General features: G+C 46.7%; 1 protein-coding gene across 1 annotated transcript in view; it reads right to left on the bottom strand.

Annotated features, from left to right (window-relative positions):
- LCA5L (lebercilin LCA5 like) overlaps nucleotides 1-20,832 on the bottom strand; it is a 126,508-nt gene that overhangs the window by 7,836 nt on the left and 97,840 nt on the right. The window contains exons 5-6 of the mRNA XM_088443135.1: nucleotides 7,516-7,616; nucleotides 5,941-6,004 (exon numbers count right to left, since the gene is read on the bottom strand). Of these exons, the coding sequence (XP_088299261.1) occupies nucleotides 5,941-6,004; nucleotides 7,516-7,616 (165 nt within the window). The remainder of the gene's footprint in view (nucleotides 1-5,940; nucleotides 6,005-7,515; nucleotides 7,617-20,832) is intronic.

The following is a 20,832-nucleotide window of genomic DNA, read 5'->3' as shown; positions in this document are numbered from 1 at the left end:
TTGAAGTCTCTGAATGTACACCCAAGAAAGAGAAGTTCATGATGGAGTTCCTAAGGTCTGTACTGTCTAGCATAGAACAGGGGAATTCATGTTGCTCATAGAAATCCAGGTTACCTTCCTACGTGTTCTTATCTAGGTGAATAACCAGTGTCTCCATTAAGATGTGGTTCAGGTCCACCACCTCCAATTCCAGGCTTTACCCTTTGGTCTTTACCCACCCCCTTCTCATTTTTTTAACCAAAATTATGAACGCCTACCTGAGGATCTTGGCTGTTACGGTTGTGCCATATTTAGAGAACCTCATGATCAAGGCCCCTTCCCTGGAGGTTCTCCAGGGTCATATTTAAGTGACAGAACAGATTTTGGTGTCTGACTGTCTGACAGATGGATCATCAATTTTTCAAAATCCAACATTGCTCTGTCTCAAAGAATGATGTTCTTGGTCATGAACAATTTGTGTTTCTTTCTCAGGACAAGAGTCTGTATCCTCAAATCATGGCATGGTTGAAAGGGAGATGGTTTTTGGTTCATTTATGAATGTGGCTGTTGGGCAACATGGTTTCCACCGTCAGGGCATTTCAATTTGTCCAGTTCCATTCATGGAAGTTCCAGATCCAAAACGCTTCAAAATGAAACTAGTCTCACCTGCAACTATTCCAGTGAATCACACTGTCCCCGAGAACTTGCCTCTCATTATCTTGGGGCTCCATATCGACCATCCGAACAAAAGGACAACCATTCACCATCTGTAGCTGGAACCTGGTGACCACAGATGCAGGTCTTAGGGGTTTGGGGTCATCATGCAGCAGCCCATGTTCCAGTGGCATTGGACTCAAGAGAAATCGGCCATCCTCATGAATGTACTCGGGCTCAGGGTGGTCTTCCCCACCCTAATCAGTGCAGAGACTCTGCTTCAGGGCAAGTTGGTCAAGTTCTAGTCAGACAATGCTACAGCTATGGTATGTCTGAATCACAAAGGGGGCACCAGGAATGCTTATTCCATGAGGGAGACCAGCCAAATCTTGACATGAGCAGAATGGCAACTTTATGATATAATGGCCATTTTTATTCCCAGAGTAAAAAATTGGGCGGTGACTATATAAGCAAGCAGGTTCTTCACCCAGGGCAGTGGTTACTCCATCCAGAGGTCATCGAGCTTCTGGTAGAGAAGGAGGTAATCTGTGCACACATTTACAAAATTCTATAAGTTTGACACCTTATTCAGATGGTGAGAGTGCTCAGTGCCCCAGTTATTTTACATGCTAAATTATGGTATTCGGTGCAAATTCTATGTCTGACAATTTTGGCATGAATTCCAGGGCTAGACAAAAGGATAAATACCTATAACCAGATGTGATGAGGTCTTCATCTATATCAAGCTGCCATTCTCGTAAAGTGCTCTATGCTCACAGCTACTCGGATGCAATCAGAACTTCAGGTTCACAGTAATAGGGACTTACTGTAGTGTCAGCTTGTGTAGGAATATAGGGTCTCATTCATACCCGGTCGCAAGCGCTGAGCGCTCACAACCGTGACGATGTTAAGGCCCCGCGCATGCGCAGCGGCCGCACTGCGCGTGCGCAAGCCCCCGAGCGAGAGAAAATTTCTCCTGCTCCGGAGCTCACTACAAAAGAGGAGGCTGTCGATGTTGATCGACAGCTCGCCCCGTTTTGTAGGCGGGGTGAGGAGGTGGCTACGCAAACGGGGGCATTCCTGACAGAATGTGGGTGGCCGCACTGACATCAGCAGTGATGTTAGTGGGGAGCTTCTTGCTTGATCAGAGCAGGAAGCTCCCTGGGGCTTGCGGTTGCCAAGACCCAACCTTAGGGTCTCGTCACAAACCCTGATGGTCGCGATGGTCTTGACCATCGTGACCATCACCCTGGTCGGTCGCTGAAGCTGTGGGTGTTAACTAGAAAAAACAAGCGTCCGCCCTCATTCAGAAAAAGCGCTCGCTTCTTGCGAGTGCCTCTGAATGAGGGCCATAGAGACTAGCAAGTTACTACATGGACTACAGTGGTATCCCACTTACTTAGCGATGAGCAGCCAGAACGACGAAGTAGATGCCATGCACAAGTTTTTCATATACAACTCACATTGTGGTTCTTTGCTGAGTTGTTCTTGTGGTCCGTAATTGACAAAACTATTACATTTATATAGATTACATTTTTGGAAAATAAACTTTATGTAAGAGAAGCTCTAAAAGATCTCACTAAAGAATCTATTGATTGCCCTGCAGCAAAATACATTTGGCATATGTGACTCATTTGTTAGCTAACTTAGTGTTACAAGTCGCGGTCACTTGTTTCCTTCTAGCGATTTATCTCCTTCTGGCGGAGCTGTTCTAGTTCTGTCGGTTGCTAGGTGATCTGGACGCCACAGGATGTCACATGTTATTCCCAACACGGCATGATTGGTTCGTTCCCCTATTTGTGCACGCTGACTTTTACCGGTCGCTGAATATAGCGTTCCTTGTGGAACTCTCAGCTCTGCTGCATGGTCAGCATTCCTGTAGTTTTTTCCTTTTGCATTGCATCCAGCGATATCGGCTTCCCAGCTGCAACACCAACTCCCAAGCTGCTACCGGCTTCATTGCTTCTCCATCGGCTTCCCAGCCGCACCATCAGCTCCCAAGCTACTGCCGGCTTCGTTGCCACATCATCGGCTCACAAGTCACACTACCGGCTCTCAAAGCCGCATTTCATCACCGGCTCCTCAGCTACACCAGTGGCTCTCAAAGCCACATCTCACCACCGGCTAACAAGCCACACTACCGGCTTTCAAAGCCACCTCATACCACCAGCTCACAAGCCACACTACCGGCTCTCAAAGCCGCATCTCACCACCGGCGCACAAACCACACTACCGGTTCTTAAAGCTGCATCTCACCACCACTCACAAGCCACACTACTGGCTCGCAAACCCGCATCTCACCATCGGCTCACAAGCTGCACTAGTGGCTCTAAGCCGCATCTCACCAGGGGCTCGCCAGCCACACTACCGGCTCTCAAAGCTGCATCTTCCCACCGGCTACTCAGCCACACTACCAGCTCAAAGCTGCATCTCACCACCGGCTCTCCAGCCACACTACCAGCTCCCAAAGCTGCATCACTGGCCTCAGCCACTGTATCAACTCTTCATATTGTACTACCGGCTTTAGCTGCACCATCGGCGCTCATAACCGCACCATCGGCTTCTTAGCCGTACTACGGACTTTTCTCCCAGTTTCCAGTATCTTCTGCTAATCTTTAGTTTCCAAAGGTAACCAGTGTAAACCTCTACTACTTTGAGTATTAAGTCCAGGCGGCCACTTAAGTACCGGTGAACGTCTTCGAGTTCTAAGGAAACAGCGGGTGGCTGTTAGTGTCGGAAGACCTCGCTAGCCTAGGTTCTAGAGGTTTACACGGAACAACCTAGGAATCCGTAACACTCAGTTCTGAAATAATTGATTGAGTGCCTCCCATTGAGGAGGGGTGGCAAAAGAGATCAGGGGGTATTTACTAAAGGTCGATTTTGTAGTTGATTTCAAAGTCGATTTAAATCGTCTGAAACCGACTGAAATCGACTTTCTATTTCATTGTCCAAATCGCTCATTTACTAACATAGTTTTGGAAATCAATTTTAAAATCGACATCGATGTTAGTCGGATTTGGAAGGTGTAAATGCATTTGGTTTTGAAGTTTCAGTTCTAAACTGAATGTAAATAGAACCTAAGGCATGAATACATAAAAAAAGAAACTGCACAGATCACTATGATCTGTGCAGGCTTCTTAGTATTAAATCAACAAACCCATCCCCTAAAAGCATAACAGCCCAGATCCTATGAGCCCGGCCTGGTACAGGAAAATCAGGGGAAAAACTGGCGTGGGGTTCCCCCTATTTTCCTATAACCAGCACAGGGCTGAACAAGCCAGGGGGCTTACACTATAAAAGGGAGACACACAGCATGGGGTCCCCTGCCATAATGTAATCCAGCCCCAAACTGGTCAGCCCAGGACTGGCAATCCTCGGAAAGTGGGGACCCCAAATATAAAATGGGGTCCCCCTCCTTAGGATCTACCAGCCCAGGGCTGGACGCAAAGGGCTCTTCCCTACACCCCTGGAGGTGGTGGGTGCAGGGGTAATGGGTTAAATATAGTGATATTGTTCTTCACAGTGGGACTACAGATTCCAGCAAGCCTGCCCTGCAGCACTTGTAGAACCACAAGTGCTATCAGGTGATTGAAACCTGTACCCCCGCTTTGAAGAAAATATAAAAAAATAAATTAAAAGTATTGACGTTTGGTCGATATTTGGCTTATGTCGGGATTCAGTTTTATAGTCTATTTTATAGAGTGTTTGCCTTTAGTAAATCTCTGATTTGCAAGACTGAATGAAAATCGACTACAAAGAACAAAAAACCCAAATCAACTTTTAATAAATATACCCCGAGGTCTTAAATATTAAAGAATGTTTTTGGATATTTACACTAAATGGTCTAAAGGTGCGTATCCACTAATAGACCTAGAAACGAGAGCACGATTACGACATTGTAATCATGCTGTCGTTTCTATGTCTGTGATGTGCCTACACTGAACGTTCAGTCGTAGGCACATCCATCATCCCCGTACATGCTGAACCTGATGTGATCGTCAGGTTGACCAGCATGTACTGGCGATGATAGATGGCAAAAACAAGCAGCGGGCATGTGCATCGCTGGTCATTTTTGACAGTTACCTGGCCGATTTGTGACGATTTGCGGAAGATTAACAAGCGATTGAACGATAACGATGTCGTTATCGTTCAATCGGCCTGTATAATCGCCTAATGGATACACACCTTAACTCCTAAGGGAATGAGCTGAAAGAATGACTCTGGCCCTGATTCAGAGCCGGACGCTCTGACAGAGCGCTCGCTCTGAATCAGGGCCGTTCTTTTTTTTTTTTAGAACGGCCTCCTGACCGCTCGCATAGCTGTGGGTGACCACCCACAGCTATAGCGAGCAGCCAGAAAGATGGTCGCGGTGGTCAAGACCATCGGGCTTGTGACGAGACCCTTGTGGTAGGGTCTCATGGCCGCAAGCCCCAGAGAGATTACGGCTCTAACAGAGCCGAAATCTCTCCCACTGACATCACTCGTGATGTCAGTGGGGCCGCCCCCAAACGGAGGCGTTCACATGGGAACGCCTCCGTTTGGGCAGCCACTCCCCCGGCCCTCCCACCAAAGGGGGCGTGTTGTCACTCAACATCGACAGCACGCCCCCTTTGGTACGAGACCCGGAGCGACGGATTGCCCATCACTATCCGGGTCTCCCGCATGCGCACGACGGAGCTGGCTCCGTCGTGTGCATGCGCACTGGCCCACCATCGACCCGGTTGCGAGTGCATAGTTACGTGTGTACCAAGCTTTAGGGTTAGGGGGAGGGTTAGGCACTAGGGTGAGGGTTAGGCACTATGGGGAGGGTTAGAGTTAGGCTGCGGGAGAGGAGGGTTAGGGTTAGGCTGCGGGAGGGGAAGGTTAGGGTTAGGCTGCGGGAGGGGAAGGTTAGGGTTAGGCACTAGGAGGAGGATTAGGGATAGGCTTTAATATGGAGTAATAAATCACCCTTCAAGAAAATACAGTAAATTATTGAAAGTTTGGATTAATTACTTTGAGCATGTTTCCTGATTTCAGTACTGGAAAGTCTCCTGAATGCTACCATTTCGAGTATGATGGTATTCTATGTTTGCATGTGGAGGGCACCTGGGGGGTGGAGGCTGCGAGATAGGTGGGTTAGGGTTAGGAGGAGGGATAGGGAAAAGGTTATAATACTTACAAATATCTATCAGGATTGTGACTGTCGGGATCCCATACCCAACCCGGATGAGCCTCATCTTATGTAGTCTTAGAATATTCATATATAACAAGTACGAGTGCTGAGGGGACGAGCGGCTACATATTCGCTTTCTCCATGAGACTCACCTTCACTTGTCCTCTGAGAATTACTTTCTTCCTCTCTTTCTATGTCAGCTTCAAGTTCATTGACCTGTAATTACATCCATGTTTTATACAATCGATTATATACAAAATGTGTGTTAAGTATTAGAAATTGGGCTAATCCGAGTAATATTAATAAAATTTTGATTATTCCATTCAAAATCCCGTTACAGTTCTATGCTATCTACCCGGGCAATTGCCAATCTGCCATCCTGTCCATAACTAGCGCTAGTGTTCGGGTGAAGCATTGGCAGATATATAGCTGTATGAATGAAAGTCTGCATGTTTAAAACATTGTTTGCATTTGAATTGCGTCAGATCAAAACAATGTTTTTAAAAAATATCTTTGCAACTGTTCAGCTAAAGTTTATTTTGATAATTGTATGTGTGTTTTTTAAATGTTTTTTTTATTTTTTTTGGGGGGGGGTACTATATGGTGCACTGTGTGTCACTGAATCCAGTGACGCCACCGGCAGTATTTGTTAAGTGATAATAAAATTTAAATACCCTGCTCTCATACCCCATATAAGTATACATCTGGCTTTGGAGTGAAGACATCTTCAACAAGTCTGTTCATTATAAATTCTCACTACATAAACATGAATACAATAAATAGTTCACAACAGGTTCATCAGTGTCTCGTTGTCACTCTGTACTGAAGTAAATCATGGAATTATTGGAGTTGTAGCTGCGGTCTAGCTACCCATCATATAGTTGGACCATTTAGATTAGAGGTTCCCAACCACGGTCCTTAAGGCACACTAACAGTCCAGATTTTAAGGATAGCCATATTTGAGCACAGGTGTGTTAATTAGTACCTTAGTTATTTTAATTTAACCATCTGTGCTCAATCATGGCTATCACTAAAACCTGGACTGTTAGTGTGCCTTGAAGCCGAAGGTTGGGAAACAGTGATTCAGGGGTCTATTCATGAAGCAGAGAAGAGCCCTGTTTAGCTGAAATCAGGGCTCTTCTCTGCTTCGTCCTATTTATGGAGCTAGTTTACCGTGGAGAAGTGTATTATATCTCCAGCTGCACCCCCGCTCCATGCCTGCAACGCATCACCATACTATTGTATGGTGAGTGCGATTCATGAAGGAACGGAAAGCTCAGCTTTACGTCCCCTCTTGCGGTACAGATTCTCCATTTGAGGATAGCGTTATATGTTACCGCAAGCCGGATAGAGCAGGGAAGCTGCATACTTCCCTGCTGTCTGCCCTGCACCCGGCGCTGGCTCCGCCCCCTTTTCCCAGCATCCATTGCAGCAGGTCTGACGTGACCTGCTGCTCTCGGACACCAGCGCCTGCGCAGTGAGAAGAAGGCATATCGGGCTCCCAATGTGTCTGTCTTCTCACTGCATACAGGGATCACAGAGGTGCTGGACAGCGCCAAAAATGTCGGACAGGTAAGTGTACATGAATGGCTACTAAACTTCACTATATACGATGTGATGTGATATATAGTGATATATTTTAGTAGCCACTTTATGTTCTACATGAATAGACCCCTTAGATCCTACAACAATTGACACTTGTTAAGTACTTATGTGAGTTGTGTTACCTGGTCTTGGAGATCAGCTCCTTCTTCCACTACTTGTTTATTGTGCTCTCCTTGTACTAACATGTCACTCACTGTCTGGGTGCTTTTTGTCAAAGTCAGTCCTGTAACGCAAAATGGTACAAGTCACTGAGGCTAATCCAGCGAGATGTGCGCAGAGCGCTGCCGGAACAGTCGGAACAAAGGCAGTCTGCAACCACTGTCTTTATTCATTTTTCCATGTACCCCATAGAGCAGAGGTTCCCAAAATAGGTCCTCAAGGAACCCTAACAATCCATGTTTTAAGGATATCCATGCTTGATCACAGGTGGCTTAATTACTACCTTAGTCAATTTGATTTAACTACCTGGACTCAACCATGGATATCTCTAAAACCTGGACTGTTGGGGTGCCGTGAGGGCCACATTTGGGAACCATAGATGTAGGAGAATTTATATATTAGTAGTTATTTATATGGCACACACATATTACACACACCGCTTTACAAAAAATATTCACATCAGTCTCTGCTACAGTGGAGTTTACTATATACTGTACAATATACTGTATATTCCCCTTCACATGGACACACTAGGGCTATATTTTGTTAGAAGTCAATTAACCTACAGTACTTAAATTTGATAGGTACCGCACCCCTAACCCTTCCCCCTGACACTCCCTGTTGTATGCCCCTTTTGATAGTGTTTGATATAAATTTGATATTAATTTGATATCAAATTAAAATAAACTTTATATCATCTTTATATAAATTTTATTTGAACTTGATATTAATGTGATATTAACTTTATATAAATTTTATATAAAATTAGTATTCATTGAAATAATGTGTTGTTAGACAAACAGAGCATTGAAAAGACCATATGAACAGGAGGTAATTGATTCAAGCAATGCTGTATATAGATATAAAGTAAAAAACAGAAATCTTTTTTCTAGCAGTCTGTTATGCCTAGAAACAAAAAACCCAGCATGTTACACCGCACGGCTAACTGGAAAATGCAGATGAAAAAGACGTATTACACAGTATTACATCCCGGCAGTTATAGCAGCGAGTTTAAAAGGTCCGATATTAAATATTGGCTACAAAAGCAAGATACATATACATTACATAAACCAGTTAGGAAACACTATAAAAGAAATATTATTTGCGTACTGGATATAAATCAGCAATGCAGGGGCAGAACTATGGGAGACAATGGAGGCGCCTGCTGCCGGGCTCCAGCACTGAAGGGGCACCTCCTCCATTGTCCACAACATATTCACCCCACTTTGGGCTGTAACTATGTACCCGGCGTGTACTGTCACGGCCGCCCAATACATGGCACCCCTTCCCGGCACCTGAGAAGCCACCATACACTAGTGGAGAACTCCATGTCAGACCATCAGCTGCTGCCTTTGTCTATCTATAGCCTGTCTGCATGCAAATTGCTACATTACAGTATCAGCGGTTGTGACGGGGAGGGCACTAAATTATAACTTGCCTCCGGGTGTCTGGGATGAATTAACGCCACTGCAGCAATGGCAATGGGCAATGAGAGTGTGGGCTGTAAGCCTAATGACTAAGGGCCTGATTCAGACCCGGACGCTAAGCTGCGCTCCATCGCATCACAAAGGGGCCGGGTATTCTAATAGCACTATCGTGCGGCAAGGCATATGGATACCCTCTGTGTCTTTGCGAGCGGTGGCTGTGCGGTCGCAAAATAGTGTAATGCCGCCCCCTTGCCGCCAGCAGCTAATGTCATCTCCAGGAAGTGTTTAAAACCATCGGGAACATCGAGAGCCATTGGAAGCACTCGCAGTGCTTGTGGGAGCTCTACCCTACCGAAAAGCAATGCGAGTGCTTCAAGTAAAATTACACCTGCTGCCTCGTCATAAGACGCACCCATGACGCACCTTTGCTAATTATGGACGCCCATTAAATGCCGTTTTTTGACGGTCAGACACGCCTCCATTCGCAGCACCACTCCCCCGTTCACAAGCACCATCCCCTGTTACCACCTACAAACGGCACTGTCACTCAAAGTAGCGTTCAGTATGTGTACTATGAGTGCTTGATTCTAGTTCGCAGTGACCGATTGCGCACGCGCGTTGAAAACCATATGCATGCGCAGATGTGTGATTATCGGCAAGAGCGTGCAAGAGCAGCTTAGCGAGCGGGTCTGAATCAGGCCCTAAGAACGCTGCAACAGTCGCTAACGCTTATGAAAAAATATTCCAGCAGAGTTGCATACCAAAGAAGCTGCAAACTGATCGTGGTAAAGAGTTTCTAAACAAAATCCCCCAAAAAGTGTTAGAAAAATACGGTACACAACATTTCACTACCAATAATAATGTGAAAGCGGCTGTTACAGAACGCTTCAATAGGACTTTAAAAACATGGATGTGGTGCTATTTCACAGCGCAGAATACTTACAGATATATAGATGTTTTACAGGACTTCATATTCAGCTATAATAACACATACCATAGAATGATTAAGTGTACGCCGTCTGAAGGGAATCCCTCTAATGCTTTGAGAATTTTCAAGCCGTCGTTCGGCGATTACTTTAACCACTTAACTGACAAATTTTTTTTCCAAAAACCGCTCCGAAATTGTAGTTTTTTTTATGATTGAATTAGGTCAAGAACATCTTTTTAAAACTATTCCAATGCAAATTTTTTTTTTTTAAACACCATATACCATAAAAATAAATTTTTTTATGGTATACTGTAGTTCTGGTCATTGACAGCTGTACCATCAATGGCCGATTGGTTCAACCATTGATAGAAACAATCGATTGTTTGACATCATTTGGGGGGCAGCACACACAGGGCCTGATTCAGACCGGTCCCGAGCGCTGAGCGCTCGCTAGCGGGTCGATGTTGCCCTAATGCGCATGCGCACGATGGAGGGAGCTCCGTCGTGCGCATGCACGAGACCCGAAAAGCGACGGCCAAGCCGTCGCTATGGGTCTCGCACCAAAGGGGGCGTGCTGTCGATGGTGATTGCCTACCGTCTGGGGCCAAGTGGATTTTTTGTCTAGACACTGTGGCCCCTAGGGGTTTAAATGAGTTTAACCCTCTCAACGTCTTTTTGAGATAAGCTACCCGCCTTGGTTCTCATGTGTATTCCTCTTTGGATTCCTTGTTTGCTTTTTGTTTTTCTAACTTTTTATTATATAAGTTTGGGATAGGGATATTTTGATTGACAAGGTGCCCTTTTAGGATGGTAACCCACAGCTATGCGAGCGGCCAGGAGGCCGCTCCAATAATAGGTAGGATGGCCCTGATTCAGAGTGATCGCTCTTGTCAGAGCGTCCGGCTCTGAATCAGACCCCTTGTTTGCTTTTTGTTTTTCTAACTTTTTATTATATAAGTTTGGGATAGGGATATTTTGATTGACAAGGTGCCCTTTTAGGATGGTCACCCACAGCTATGCGAGCGGCCAGGAGGCCGCTCCAATAATAGGTAGGATGGCCCTGATTCAGAGTGATCGCTCTTGTCAGAGCGTCCGGCTCTGAATCAGACCCACAGGTCCTCATTCAGACCCGGTTGCAAGCGCTGAGCGCTCACAACCGGGTCGATGTTTATGCCCTGCGCACGCGCAGCTGCCGCACTGTGTGTGCGCAAACCACGGAGCGAGAGAGAATTTATCTTGCTCCGGAGCTCACTACAAAAGGGGCGGCTGTCGATGTTGATCAACAGCTCGCCCCATTTTGTAGGTGTGGCGGGGGGGTGGTTTCACAAACGGAGGCATTCCTTAAGGTTTTGTGGGAGGCCGCAGTGACATCAGCAGTGATGTCAGTGGGGAGTTTCCTGCTTGATCAGAGCAGGAAGCTCCCTGGGGCTTGCGGTTGCCGAGACCCAACCTTAGGGTCTCGTTGCAAGCAACGATGGTCGCGATGGTCTTGACCATCGTGACTATCAACCTGGTCATCAACCAGGTCATACAATTCGCACATCTAAAGCATCCAGGTTTGGCACTCTGGAGCCAGGTCTTAACTGGTCTTATCGGGCAGCTTGTAGGGCGCATCAGGTCCGGCGCTGCCCGGCAAGGTGACACACGGGAAAGCTGACTATTTAAGGGGATACAGGTAAGGTGATCCGTGATGCTGTTTTTGTGACATATGCTGTCTTTTACACAGTTGTGATTATGCTGATGGTCTTGATAAAGGTCAGTGATGACCGAAACGTCGACCGATCTATGTAAGAAATATAAGCCGGTGGCAACACATTTTCTTCAAGCAGGTCACCAAGTGTCATCACTCAAATGCCGCATCATTGATTGGGTCCCAAAATCCCCAAGAGGTGGGAACCGGGAACTGAACCTTCGTAAGCTAGAGGCCAAGTGGATTTTTTGTCTAGACACTGTGGCCCCTAGGGGTTTAAATTAGGGGTGAGCGGGTTCGGATTTCTGAAATCCGAACCCCCCAGAGCCCCCCCGATCCGAGTCCGATCCGAATCAGGCTCGACTTTTCCCGCCTGACTCGGATCTGAAATCGAGGCAAAACGTCATCATCCCGCCTTCCGAGTCTCGCGGGTTTTGGATCCTATATAAGGTACCCGCGTCGGCGCCATTTTCTCACTCGGCTGTGGACAGTGAAGAGGGAGGGTGGGAGTTAGGGCTGTGTAGTGTAGTGTAGTGCTGCTGTTGTCCACTACTTCAAAGTCCATAGGGGCTGGCTGTGTTGTGCTGTGCTGCTGTTGTTAATAGGGGCTGTGTCCACTACTTCAAAGTCCATAGGGGCTGGCTGGACTGTGTTGTGCAGTCAGTTCTCCATAGGGGCTGTGTCCACTCCAAAGTCCTGTGCAGTGTCCCAGTCCTAAAGGGGTGCTGTAGTGTTGTCCAGGGGGTGCTCTGTCCATCAGGGGTGCTCCCCCCAAGTGCTAAAAAAATAATATATTTTCTGTGTTTGTGAATTGTGTGCGCAGTAGCCGCACGTGCATCAACAAAGTAGTGCCAAGCGTGCGCCTGTGTCATAAGTAAAGGGCTGGCTGGCTAGACCGTTAAAGGGTGCTGTAACCCCCGAAAGTACACTCCAATCCAAACCAAAAAAAAATTATTTTCTGTGTTTGTGAATTGTGTGCGCAGTAGCCGCACGTGCATCAACAAAGTAGTGCCAAGCGTGCGCCTGTGTCATAAGTAAAGGGCCGGCTGGCTTGACCGTTAAGGGTGCTGTAACCCCCGAAAGTACACTCCAGTCCAAACCAAAAAAAAAATAATTTTCTGTGTTTGTGAATTGTGTGCGCAGTAGCCGCACGTGCATCAACAAAGTAGTGCCAAGCGTGCGCCTGTGTCATAAGTAAAGGGCCAGCTGGCTTGACCGTTAAGGGTGCTGTAACCCCCGAAAGTACACTCCAGTCCAAACCAAAAAAAAAATTATTTTCTGTGTTTGTGAATTGTGTGCGCAGTAGCCGCACGTGCATCAACAAAGTAGTGCCAAGCGTGCGCCTGTGTCATAAGTAAAGGGCCAGCTGGCTTGACCGTTAAAGGGTGCTGTAACCCCCAAAGTACACTCCAGTCCAAACCAAAAAAAAAATTATTTTCTGTGTTTGTGAATTGTGTGCGCAGTAGCCGCACGTGCATCAACAAAGTAGTGCCAAGCGTGCGCCTGTGTCATAAGTAAAGGGTCGGCTGGCTTGACCGTTAAAGGGTGCTGTAACCCCCGAAAGTACACTCCAATCCAAACCAAAAAAAAATTATTTTCTGTGTTTGTGAATTGTGTGCGCAGTAGCCGCACGTGCATCAACAAAGTAGTGCCAAGCGTGCGCCTGTGTCATAAGTAAAGGGCAGGCTGGCTTGACCATTAAGGGTGCTGTAACCCCCGAAAGTACACTCCAGTCCAAACCAAAAAAAAAATAATTTTCTGTGTTTGTGAATTGTGTGCGCAGTAGCCGCACGTGCATCAACAAAGTAGTGCCAAGCGTGCGCCTGTGTCATAAGTAAAGGGCCGGCTGGCTTGACCGTTAAGGGTGCTGTAACCCCCGAAAGTACACTCCAGTCCAAACCAAAAAAAAAATTATTTTCTGTGTTTGTGAATTGTGTGCGCAGTAGCCGCACGTGCATCAACAAAGTAGTGCCAAGCGTGCGCCTGTGTCATAAGTAAAGGGCCGGCTGGCTTGACCGTTAAAGGGTGCTGTAACCCCCAAAGTACACTCCAGTCCAAACCAAAAAAAAAATTATTTTCTGTGTTTGTGAATTGTGTGCGCAGTAGCCGCACGTGCATCAACAAAGTAGTGCCAAGCGTGCGCCTGTGTCATAAGTAAAGGGCCGGCTGGCTTGACCGTTAAAGGGTGCTGTAACCCCCAAAAGTACACTCCAATCCAAACCAAAAAAAAATTATTTTCTGTGTTTGTGAATTGTGTGCGCAGTAGCCGCACGTGCATCAACAAAGTAGTGCCAAGCGTGCGCCTGTGTCATAAGTAAAGGGCCGGCTGGCTTGACCGTTAAGGGTGCTGTAACCCCCGAAAGTACACTCCAGTCCAAACCAAAAAAAAAATAATTTTCTGTGTTTGTGAATTGTGTGCGCAGTAGCCGCACGTGCATCAACAAAGTAGTGCCAAGCGTGCGCCTGTGTCATAAGTAAAGGGCCGGCTGGCTTGACCGTTAAGGGTGCTGTAACCCCCGAAAGTACACTCCAGTCCAAACCAAAAAAAAAATAATTTTCTGTGTTTGTGAATTGTGTGCGCAGTAGCCGCACGTGCATCAACAAAGTAGTGCCAAGCGTGCGCCTGTGTCATAAGTAAAGGGCCGGCTGGCTTGACCATTAAAGGGTGCTGTAACCCCCAAAGTACACTCCAGTCCAAACCAAAAAAAAAGTTATTTTCTGTGTTTATGAATTGTGTGCGCAGTAGCCGCACGTGCATCAACAAAGTAGTGCCAAGCGTGCGCCTGTGTCATAAGTAAAGGGCCGGCTGGCTTGACCGTTAAAGGGTGCTGTAACCCCCGAAAGTACACTCCAATCCAAACCAAAAAAAAATTATTTTCTGTGTTTGTGAATTGTGTGCGCAGTAGCCGCACGTGCATCAACAAAGTAGTGCCAAGCGTGCGCCTGTGTCATAAGTAAAGGGCCGGCTGGCTTGACCGTTAAGGGTGCTGTAACCCCCGAAAGTACACTCCAGTCCAAACCAAAAAAAAAATAATTTTCTGTGTTTGTGAATTGTGTGCGCAGTAGCCGCACGTGCATCAACAAAGTAGTGCCAAGCGTGCGCCTGTGTCATAAGTAAAGGGCCGGCTGGCTTGAAAATTAAAGGGTGTTGTAAACCCCAAAGTGCACTCCAGTCCAAACCAAAAAAAAAGTTATTTTCTGTGTTTGTGAATTGTGTGCGCAGTAGCCGCACGTGCATCAACAAAGGAGCAGCGCCAAGCGTGCGCCTGTGTCCCATAAGTAAAGAGCCGGCTGGCTCATATCTTAAAGGCTGGTGTAACCCACAAAGTGCACTACTCTCCAGCAAAAATAAAAAAATATTTTCTGTGTTTAGCCGCACGTATATATCAAATCGATATAACATAAATGGAGGACCAAACTTTCTCCGATAAAAATAAAATAGAGAAAGATCAAGAACCACTTCCTCCTAGTGCTGAAGCTGCTGCCACTAGTCATGACATAGACGATAACATGCCATCAACGTCGTCTGCCAAGGCCGATGCCCAATGTCATAATAGAGGGCACATACAATCCCAAATGACAAAGTTCAGGAAAATGACCTTGAAAAAAACATTTAAATCAGCTGAAGAGAAACGTAAACTTGCCAATATGCCATTTACGACACGGAGTGGCAAGGAACGGCTAAGGTCGATCCCTAGTATGTTCATGACTAGTGGTTCAGCTTCACATGACGATGGAAGCCCTCCTCCCACTAAAAAAATCAAAAGAGTTAAGCTGGCAAAAGCACAGCGAAGAACTGTGCTTTCTAAGAAGATATCAGAAATCCCCAAGGAGAGTCCAAGTGTGGAGGTGGTTGCGATGCCTGACCTTCCCAGCACTGGATGGGAAGATGTGGCTCTTTCCACCATTTGCACGCCCCCTGCAAGTGCTGAAAGGAGCACCCACAGTCCACTTGCTGATATGCAAATTGAAGATGTCACTGTTGAAGTACAACAGGATGAGGATACTGGTGTAGCTGGCGCTGAGGAGGAAGTTGGCGAGGAGGATTCTGATGGTGATGTGGTTTGTTTAAATCAGGCTCCGGGGGAGACAGTTGTTGTCCGTGGGATGAAAAAGCCCATCACGGTCATGCCTGGGCAGAAGACCAAACATTCCACCTCTTTGGTCTGGCAATATTTCTATCCAAATCCGGACAACAACTGTCTTGCCATATGTACCATATGTAAAGGTGAAATAAGTAGGGGTAGGGACGTCAACCACCTAGGAACATCCTCCCTTATACGGCACCTGCAGCGCGTTCATAAAAAGTTACTGTCAAGTTCAGAAACTTTGGCTAAGACCGTAAGCAGTCCAGGGACACCTAAATCCCGTTGTCCTGTTGTATCCAAGCGCCTGCAAACCACACCGTCAACTCCCTCCTCGTCAATTTCCTCCTTAGTCAGGATCGGAAGTAGTCCTGCAGGCCATGTCACTGGCGTGACTGACTCTCCTATCCGGGATTCCTCTGGAGGATCCTGCATTGCTACGCCTACTGCTGCCGCTGCTGCTGTTGCTGCTGCTGGGAGTCGTTCATCATCCCAGAGAGGAAGTAGGAACACCACTACTTTTACTAAACAATTGACCCTCCAACAGTCCTTAGCGAGGAGGATGAAGTACGACAGCAGTCATCCTGAAGCAAAACGTATAACTGAGGCCTTGACTGCTATGTTGGTGTTAGACGTGCGTCCGGTATCCGCCATTAGTGCAGTGGGATTTAGACAATTGATGGAGGTAGTGTGTCCCCGGTTCCAAATCCCGTCTAGATTCCACTTCACTAGGCAGGCGATACCGAGACTGTACAGAAACGTCAGAAAAAGTGTCCTCAGTGTCCTGAAAAATGCCGTTGTACACAATGTCCACTTAACCACGGACATGTGGACAAGTGGAACAGGGCAGACTAAGGACTATATGACTGTGACAGCCCACTGGGTAGATGTATCACCTTACGCAGCAACAGCAGCAGCGTCACCAGTAGCAGCATCTCAGAAACGCCAGCTCGTTACAAGGCAGGCTACGCTGTGTATCACCGGTTTCAGTAAGAGGCACACCGCCGACAACCTCTTAGAGAAACTGAGGGAAATCATCGCCCAGTGGCTTACCCCACTTAGACTCTCCTGGGGATTTGTGATATCTGACAACGCCACCAATATTGTGCGGGCATTACATCTGGGCAAATTCCAGCACGTCCCATGTTTTGCTCACACAATAAACTTGATGGTGCAGAATTTTCTGAAAAGCGACAGGGGCGTGCAGGAGACGCTTTGGGTGGCCCGAAAAATTTCTGGCCACTTTCGCCATTCAGCGACTGCGTGCCAAAGACTGGAGCGCCAGCAAACACTCTTGAACCTGCCCCGCCATCACCTGAAGCAAGAGGTTGTGACGCAGTGGAACTCAACCCTCTATATGCTTCAGAGGATGGAGGAGCAGCAAAAGGCCATACAAGCCTATACATCCACCTATGACATAGGCAAAGGAGGGGGTATGCACCTGACTCAAGCGCAGTGGAGAATGATTTCCGTGTTGTGCAAGGTTCTCCAGCCCTTCGAACTTGCCACACGTGAAGTCAGTTCAGACACAGCCAGCTTGAGTCAGGTCATTCCCCTCATCAGGCTTTTGCAGAAGCAGCTGGAGAAAGTGAAGGAGGAGCTAAGACGGAGCGATTCCGCTCGGCATGTGGGACTTGTGGATGAAGCCCTTCATTCGCTTTGCCAGGATTCCAGGGTGGTCAATCTGTTGAAATCAGACCACTAAATTTTGGCCACCGTGCTTGATCCTAGGTTTAAAGCCTATGTGGTGTCTCTCTTTCCGGCCGACACAAGCCTGCAGAGGTGCAAAGACCTGCTGGTGAACACACTGTCAGCTGAAGCGGAACGTGACACGTCAACGGCTCCTTCTTCATTTTCTCCCGCAACTGGGGCTGCCAGGAAAAAACTTAGGTATCCTAAGCAACCCGCTGGCGGTGATGCAGGGCAGGCAGGACCAAGTTTGGACATCTGGTCCGGACTGAAGGACCTGGCAACAATTTCTGACATGTCTACTGTCACTGCATATGATACTGTCACCATTGACAGAATGGTGGAGGATTACATCGGTGACAGCATCCAAGTAGGCATGTCAGACAGTCCATACCTGTACTGGCAGGAAAAAGAGGCAATTTGGAGGCCCCTGTACAAGCTGGCTCTATTTTACCTGAGTTGCCCCCCCTCCAGTGTGTACTCCGAAAGAGTGTTTAGTGCAGCCGGGAACCTTGTCAGCGAAAGGCGTAGGAGGTTGCTTCCACAGAATGTGGAGAAGATGATGTTCATCAAAATGAATTATCAGCTCTTCCAGGGAGACCAGCCTCCAGAAGGTACAGAGGGACCTGTGGTGGTGGATTCAAGTGGGGACGAGTTAATACTTTGTGAGGATGAGGATGTACACACTGAAGAGGGTGAGGAATCGGTGGATGAGGAGGATGAGGATGACATCTTGCCTCCGTAGAGCCAGTTTGTGCAGGGACACATTAATTGCCAGCTTGTTTTGTGGGGGCCCAAACGAACCAATAATTTCAGCCACAGTTGTGTGGCAGACCCTGGCGCTGAAATGATTGATTTGTTAAAGTGTGCATGTCCTGTTTATACAACATAAGGGTGGGTGGGAGGGCCCAAGGACAATTCCATCTTGCACTTCTTTTTTTTCTTTGCATTATGTACAGTTTGGGGCCTAGTTTTTCTAACTGCCATCCTGTCTGCCACTGCAGTGTCACTCCTAGATGGGTCACGTGTTTGTGCCGCCCACTCGTGTCGCTTAGCATAGTCATCCAGCTACCTCGGTGCAACCTTTGGACATGAAAACACTATTGTGAGGTGTGAGGTGTTCAGAATAGACTGGAAATGAGTGGAAATTAAGGTTATTGAGGTTAATAATAGCATAGGAGCAGAGAAACCAACAAATTCTGTGATTTTAGCTGTTTTTATGCTTTTTAAAAAAAAAATACAGATCCAAAACACAAAACCCAGAACCCAAAACACGAAAGGGTGGTTTTGGCAAAACCAATCCAGATCCAAAACACGAAGAAAGATCCAGATCCAAAACCAAAACACAAAACACGAAAAGTGGCCGGTGCACACCCCTAATATATATATACACATAGATATATATACATACATACAATATATATATATATATATATATAATACACACATATATATATATATATACTGTATATACAGTATATGGCCAAGGCTCTGCTGTTTATTCATGGGGGTTGGGGCTTGCAAAAATGGGGGAGGGAGAGCAGGAGATTGCTCTTTGGCCAGCGGCTGCTTCGTCTACTTTCTGCAGCCCCTGGGGAGCCGCTAACAGGGAGGGGGGGCGGAGATAAGGTCAGCGCTGATAGCGCTACCTTCTATTTGTCCGGTGGCTGCTCTATCTTGTTTGCAGCCGCTGGGCTGCTGCTAGTGGGGGGTGGAGAGGCAAGGATAGCGCTACCTTCTCTGCTCGGCGGCTGCTCTGCCCTGTCAGCAGCCGCCGGGCTGCTGCTAGTCAAAGGAGGGAGAGAAGGACAGCGCCATCAGCACTGCCTTCTCTTTGCCCGGCGGCTTGCTGCTAGCGGTGGGTAGCTGCTGTTTCTATTTTCCCGGCGGCTGCTCTGTACTCTCGGCAGCCGCCGGGGGTGGGTGCGCCGGCGCTAGGCTGTCCGATCACTGCTAGCAGTGATAGGCCCACGGGGAGGGACAGTGTGCAGAGGGACCAGAAGGTCCCTCTGTGATTGGCGGCTGCTAGAAAATGATTTTCCAGCAGCCGCCCACAGAGCTTTTCTGACGGGTCGTATCTGATACGACCATGTCAGGCAAGTGGTTAAAACCAATAAAATCCCACCGCGATTAGCCGTCGGTGAACATGTACACATCTTCAAATATAAGGATATATTTCAGAAAGGCTATGAACAGAATTATTCTGAGGAAATACTAGTAATACACGGAGTGAACACAAAGGGAATTAAACCGCTTTATGCGTTTACGGATCTGTACGGAGAAGCTATAACAGAAAATTTTTACCCCGAAGAGCTTCAAAGCATATCAGAAAACTTTAATAGAATTTACAAAGTGGAAAAGGTTTTTAAAAATAAAACGGTCAGAGGTCGGAAATACGCGTTAGTCAAGTGGCGCAGTTACCTGGCAAAATTTTAAAGTTGGGTCACTGCATCAGAGATAAAAGATATATAATATGCATCACTCACTAAACAAGGCGAGTCATGGATGACAAAGTGTTCTACATAACCTTGCCTCAGCAGACACATTCCCACACAATAAGATTTCTAACTACACAACAAAGCTTGCAAAGTCGATACACTTAAATAGTGAATGGGACGTAGCTCTTACAGAAATACAGTACCCACACACCTGGAATACTTTGGATATACATGATTGTGTGTTGTAAATAACAGAGTGGGATGGCCCGAATGTGGATGTCACAAAGGTGTGCATTATACCCGGTTTTTATGTAGCGCAATTTCTGCATTGATTACATCGAGTAGCGCATTGATTGTTTCATAAAAAACGGGTTTAATGCACACCTTCGTGACATCCACATTCGGGCCATCCCACTTTGTTATTTGCAATAAACAATCGTGTAAATCCAAAGTATTCCAGGTGTGTGGGTATTGTATTTCTGTAAGAGCTACTTCCCATTCACCATTGAAGTGTATCGACTTTGCAAGTTTTGTCGTGTGTGTGTGTATATACCTACTGCTGTTGGACATGTTTGTTACGGAGTGCCGCCCTGCGTTTGGTATGTTCAGTTTGCCCTGCTGTTAGAGGCCGACTGTGGAGGGCACCCGGCTCAGTAACCTGTGGAAACCGTGAGTGCCGGAGTGATGGATGTATTATAATTATATATATATATATATATTATATAGATATTTATTTGTAAACTAGATTCCCGGCACTAACTTTATAGTTCATTAATTGCGCTGGTGCTTTCGTAGGAGATAGCATACATACAGCAAGAAAGAATGGCAACACGCCCAAAATATCAGAATAAATTAGAGTATTTCTGAAGACACTGAGTGTCACCATTCCTTCTTGCTGAATATATATATACAGTCAGATGCATAGATATTGGGACATTGACAGAATTTTCATATTTTGGCCTCTATTCACCACCACAATGGCTTTGAAATGAAACAAACAAGATGTGCTTTAGCTGCAGACTT

Source organism: Taudactylus pleione, unplaced genomic scaffold (assembly GCF_031769625.1).
Source record: "Taudactylus pleione unplaced genomic scaffold, aTauple2 ptg000327l, whole genome shotgun sequence".
Lineage (NCBI taxonomy): Eukaryota > Metazoa > Chordata > Amphibia > Anura > Myobatrachidae > Taudactylus > Taudactylus pleione.
The sequence above is the reverse complement of the archived record's forward strand: the minus strand, read 5'-3'. Positions and strand labels throughout refer to the sequence as shown.